Source organism: Macrosteles quadrilineatus, unplaced genomic scaffold (assembly GCF_028750875.1).
Source record: "Macrosteles quadrilineatus isolate MER2022 unplaced genomic scaffold, UCM_ALF_1.0 Scaffold_7__1_contigs__length_78375512, whole genome shotgun sequence".
Classification (NCBI taxonomy): domain Eukaryota; kingdom Metazoa; phylum Arthropoda; class Insecta; order Hemiptera; family Cicadellidae; genus Macrosteles; species Macrosteles quadrilineatus.
Genome location: NW_026542600.1, coordinates 15194024 through 15199823, shown reverse-complemented (window position 1 = coordinate 15199823; position 5800 = coordinate 15194024). Strand labels below are relative to the sequence as shown.

Below are 5800 nucleotides of genomic sequence, written 5' to 3'. Positions count from 1 at the left end.
TACACCGTCCAGGACCTGTAAACAGTATACACAATATTAGAGGATTCTCAGGCTCCAGGCCCAGACAAATGTCCAGCAGTCGTAGTCCAGCACTGGCAGGTGGCCTCTCTGAACACATCACTATCTTGCTGAGTACACCGTCTAGGACCTGTCAACAGTATACACAATATTAGAGGATTCTGAGGCTCCAGGCCCAGACAAATGTCCAGCAGTTGTAGTCCAGCACTGGCAGGTGGCCTCTCTGAACACATCACTATCTTGCTGAGTACACCGTCCAGGACCTGTAAACAGTATACACAATATTAGAGGATTCTCAGGCTCCAGGCCCAGACAAATGTCCAGCAGTTGTAGTCCAGCACTGGCAGGTGGCCTCTCTGAACACATCACTATCTTGCTGAGTACACCGTCCAGGACCTGTAAACAGTATACACAATATTAGAGGATTCTCAGGCTCCAGGCCCAGACAAATGTCCAGCAGTCGTAGTCCAGCACTGGCAGGTGGCCTCTCTGAACACATCACTATCTTGCTGAGTACACCGTCTAGGACCTGTCAACAGTATACACAATATTAGAGGATTCTCAGGCTCCAGGCCCAGACAAACGTCCAGCAGTTGTAGTCCAGCACTGGCAGGTGGCCTCTCTGAACACATCACTATCTTGCTGAGTACACCGTCTAGGACCTGTCAACAGTATACACAATATTAGAGGATTCTCAGGCTCCAGGCCCAGACAAATGTCCAGCAGTCGTAGTCCAGCACTGGCAGGTGGCCTCTCTGAACACATCACTATCTTGCTGAGTACACCGTCTAGGACCTGTCAACAGTATACACAATATTAGAGGATTCTCAGGCTCCAGGCCCAGACAAATGTCCAGCAGTCGTAGTCCAGCACTGGCAGGTGGCCTCTCTGAACACATCACTATCTTGCTGAGTACACCGTCTAGGACCTGTCAACAGTATACACAATATTAGAGGATTCTCAGGCTCCAGGCCCAGACAAATGTCCAGCAGTCGTAGTCCAGCACTGGCAGGTGGCCTCTCTGAACACATCACTATCTTGCTGAGTACACCGTCTAGGACCTGTCAACAGTATACACAATATTAGAGGATTCTCAGGCTCCAGGCCCAGACAAATGTCCAGCAGTCGTAGTCCAGCACTGGCAGGTGGCCTCTCTGAACACATCACTATCTTGCTGAGTACACCGTCTAGGACCTGTCAACAGTATACACAATATTAGAGGATTCTGAGGCTCCAGGCCCAGACAAACGTCCAGCAGTTGTAGTCCAGCACTGGCAGGTGGCCTCTCTGAACACATCACTATCTTGCTGAGTACACCGTCCAGGACCTGTCAACAGTATACACAATATTAGAGGATTCTCAGGCTCCAGGCCCAGACAAATGTCCAGCAGTCGTAGTCCAGCACTGGCAGGTGGCCTCTCTGAACACATCACTATCTTGCTGAGTACACCGTCTAGGACCTGTCAACAGTATACACAATATTAGAGGATTCTCAGGCTCCAGGCCCAGACAAACGTCTAGCCCTCTTTGCCCTCTTCAAAACCATTATCACATTTCATCATGAAAATATTAAGGGTTCAAACTATTATTTTCAAAATAGTTAAAGGATATGGTAGGATCATAAAATTTACGTAACAATATAAGAAAACGAATATCGATATTATGTCTAAAGTTCAAAGCTAAATTCAAAAACTTTTTTTATATGCCTATTTTTATTTGGGGCCCCCGTGCGCGCGCTTACGGGTTAATCAATGCTCTTCGAAGCAACCACATTTTGGCCAAGAGACTTGAAGGTCATCATGACAGACCGGCCTTAGTAATAGTCTGGCCTACAAACCCTTAAAGCATGGTTCTATAACTAAGTAGTAAGAGATAGAAACAAAGCATCCAGACCAAAGTTTATGGGTCAGTCGTTGCAAACTTAATACAATCCTGCTTAGAAAATTGATACTTGGTCTGCTTTTCGGACATAGCAAAAAAGGTCATCCATTAACTTATTACACAATGCAACTTTATTACTGAAAACAAGTTGTAGGAAACATTAATTAACAGCTTGTTTTAGCAACTGTAAAAATTTTTCAAGAGTCTGCATTTTCTTTAGATAGCATACCAAGATGTCCTTTTTGGCATTCAGATATTTAGTCTGAATTTAATATTTGCATTAAATTCAAAAAGATTATCAAGTTCAATAACTTATCTACTGCAGCTTGGATTCTAAAACCAAAATGCAGCAAGATGAGAGCAACTCATACAAAGATTCAAGAACCGATATGTTTCTTCAGTCAGCATATCAGCATATCATCAGGCAGTAAAAAACACATTTTTACTTGTGTCTATAATCTAAATACTGTCTTAACACTAAATTAATATGTCAAAAAACTAAATAGAATGTATACTATCTTGGCATGCAAATTGACTGGGACGGGTGGCGTCGTCCTGTAATCCAGCTACTAGGAGGTCACGAATTGTGGATATTTATAGGGATGCACTGTGGATGCGATGCTCACTGGTGTGGATTAACGTCCGCACTAGTGAGTACTACGACTATCCGCAGTACTATCCTGATAATTAGACCAATTCGTAAATTACAAGGAAAAATGTGGTTCGGATTCCACTATAAACTGTAGGTCCCTTAGTTGCCATTAGCTGTATGGGCTATTAATTAACAGCTGTGTCTAAGGAACATGTCGGCCTTAGTCACTAACAAGACTACAAGATCGCGCCACTCATCCTACACTCATCCTTCACTCATATTTGGGTTAAAATACGCACATAGTGGCGTCCCCATCTTAAATAATTGATAATTGATAATTGATAATTGATACTTTGAGCAAACAATACTAACAAAAATAAAATTTTCCAAAGACTGAAGCAATTTGTAGCAAAAGAAAACAACTGACTACAGAATTGTCATTAAATTACACTCAGGTATCTTAGGGTCAAAATTAGTGGTTCAAAAACTTAATAGATTTGAAAAATGTTATATGTACTCATAAGATATTTTAGTATATTACCAAAGAGAGTGCCTCCCACTCTATGTATGAGGCAGACTGCACTGTACACATTGGCTCAGGGATGGTCATAGTCTTGTGTACCCTCTGTGTAAGCCAACCTTGTACGTAAGTGAAGATGACCTGTGGTGCGACCAAAGCAGCCTGCAAACATCACACTTATTGTAAAAAAAATTTAGCAACTGTTCATTTTTACTTCTTACCTCAATGCATAATATAGGAGAAAGTACTTTTTTGTCAAAATTTTTGAATTTTAATTTTTGGTGGAAATATCAAATTGGGTCTCCCTGAACCGATCAGTGTGTCAATAGTTAAAACTACTAGAACGGGGTCCAAAATTCCAGATATCTATTGGATTAGAGCCTCATGTAGCGCTGTGATTAATCAAATTCTTCCACACAGTTTATATCTTCATTGATTTCTTCGCGTCATCTGTGGAGCATACGGCGGCACTGGTGACACCTTCGATTGCTGCTTCTACTTCACTACTTGAGAATACACCAGCTTCTCCATCATCCTTCAAGTTCAGTGCTGTGTCTTGTGAGGAAGTATATAGTGTTGTGCATAATATGAAATCCTCTTTCAGCACAGAGGCTTGAAGAACTGGCCTTTGCTGATGATATTTGTTTCCTGTCCCATAGATTTGATGACATGACAGCAAAGTTGCAGTATTTGGAAAGTGAACAATCTACAGGCTTAAAAATAAATGTAAAGAAAACAAAATCAATGAGGATAAATGTAGCGAATAACAACAGTTTCAGAATGTCAGATGAAGAAATCAAAGAGGTGGACAGATTTACATATCTGGGAAGTGTCTTAACAAGAGCCGGAGGAGCTGATGAAGATGTAATGTCAAGAATTACTAAAGCTAATGCTGCTTTTGTACAGCTGTATCCAGTGTGGAAGGCTCGTGACATTTCAACCAGAACCAAGTTGAAGATATTTAGTAGCAACGTCAAGTCTGTGTTTCTATATGGGTGTGAGACTTGGAAGGTATCTTCATCTTTGACACAAAAGCTCCAAGTTTTAATCAACAGATGTTTGAGAAAAATACTGAAGATCTACTGGCCAGAGGTTATTTCAAACAGAGAGCTGTGGAAAGATACAGATGAAGAACCTGTAGGGATACAGATTAAAAAACGCAAGTGGCGATGGGTTGGACACACTCTTCGTAAAGATCCAGATGCTGTAGAGAGGCAGGCCTTGAGCTGGAATCCTCAGGGGCATAGACGAAGAGGAAGGCCTCGAATGACCTGGAGAAGAACTATAGAAGAAGAAATAAGAGATGCAGGGAAAAACTGGAGGGAAGTGAGAGCCTTGGCTGCCAACCGAGTCCGATGGCGTTTTTTCGTGGAGGCCCTATGCTCCGCGCAGGAGTGAAAGGAGATAAGTCAAGTAAGTCAAGTCTTTCAGCACAGATGCATATGGTATGTCCTCTAACCTTCTTAAGCTTATAATGGTGTACATCTTGTTGCCACTCACTGCAAGTATTAACTGCTGCTTGCTCTCTGGCTTTTTCCCAAAAAAACTGAAGTTTTCAAAAGTTGTTCCAATTTACAAAAAGGGTCCGAGGGAGAATCCTAGTAGTTACCGGCCCATTTCGTTAGTTCCTGTGATTGGCAAAGTGTTTGAAACCATAATAAAATCACAATTAATTAAGTATTTTTGAATACCATGGCCTGGTATCTGATTGGCAATTTGGGTTTCAAACGGGTAGATGTGCCACAGATGCGGTAAGGCGCTTGGTGCAGCATGTGCTAAATTCAGATGAAAACGCCTCTTTTACCCAGGCAACTCTAGTTGACCTGAGTAAAGCATTCTATTGTGTTCCCCATAGGTAACTTTTGAATAAACTTGAGCACTACGGTATCCGTGGCACAGAACTCAATCTTTTTAAGTCCTGCTTATCAGACCGCAGCCAGCAGGTTGATGTTGTGGGTATGTTGTCAAATGAGAGTGAGGTTTTTTGTGGAGTGCCCCAGGGCTCGGTGATAGGCCCAGTTCTTTTCCTTATAATGATTAATGATTTGGATAAATGTATGTCCTGTACCTCTGTGATTTATATGGATGACTCAACTTTCTTAATAGTCAAGGTACCTTTAGTGAACTCATGGTGTTGTCCAAACTTTCCCTCAATGAAGCTAGGAACTGATTCAATGTCAATGGGTTTTTTATGAATCCTGAAAAGACTCAAACTATGGTAATTTAGGTTATGTCGCACACTTGAGGAAGAAAAGAATTTTTTGTCAAGTGTAAATTTATTAGCATATATTTGGATAGCGACTTAATCTGGTCAACCCATTTATATAACTTAAGTAAGAAATTGTCAAGAGTTTTATTTTAATTAGACGTCTTAGAGATTTTGTTCCCCCTTTGTATGTTATATCTGCGTATTTTGCTTTTTTCCAAAGTCTGTCAAAGTATGGTCTGTTACTGTGGGGTAACTTCACCCACATTCTAATAATTTTAAAGCTTCAAAAAAAGGCTGTGAGACTGTTGACCAATTGAGGGTTAAGGGACCATTGTAAACCTCTTATTAAAGCAACAGGTATCCTGACAACTGTAAATTTGTATATATTAGAGTGTGTTATTTTTGTAAAACAAAATCCTCATTTATTTAGCTCTAGAAACGATTTTCACTCATATTGCACAAGGGGAAGATCTGCTTTGATAAGGCCCTACACCAGACTAGCAACAGTACAGCAAAGTTTAGCTAGTATATCTGTAAAAATAGTGAATTGCTTTGCAAGTGAAATACTTGACATTCCTTG

At 41.0% G+C, this 5800-nt stretch overlaps 1 protein-coding gene across 1 annotated transcript; it reads left to right on the top strand.

Annotated features, from left to right (window-relative positions):
* Nucleotides 1–3680: 3680 nt before the first annotated feature.
* On the top strand, nt 3681–4409 carry LOC128998819 (uncharacterized). The gene has a single exon (XM_054425174.1). The coding sequence runs from the start codon at nt 3681–3683 to the stop codon at nt 4407–4409; it is 729 nt and encodes a 242-aa protein (XP_054281149.1).
* The last annotated feature ends 1391 nt before the right edge of the window (nt 4410–5800 follow it).

Bases quoted from the DNA above. Each gene is read 5' to 3' on its own strand.
- LOC128998819 (XM_054425174.1), top strand. From the start codon at position 3,681: ATGACAGCAAAGTTGCAGTATTTGGAAAGTGAACAATCTACAGGCTTA.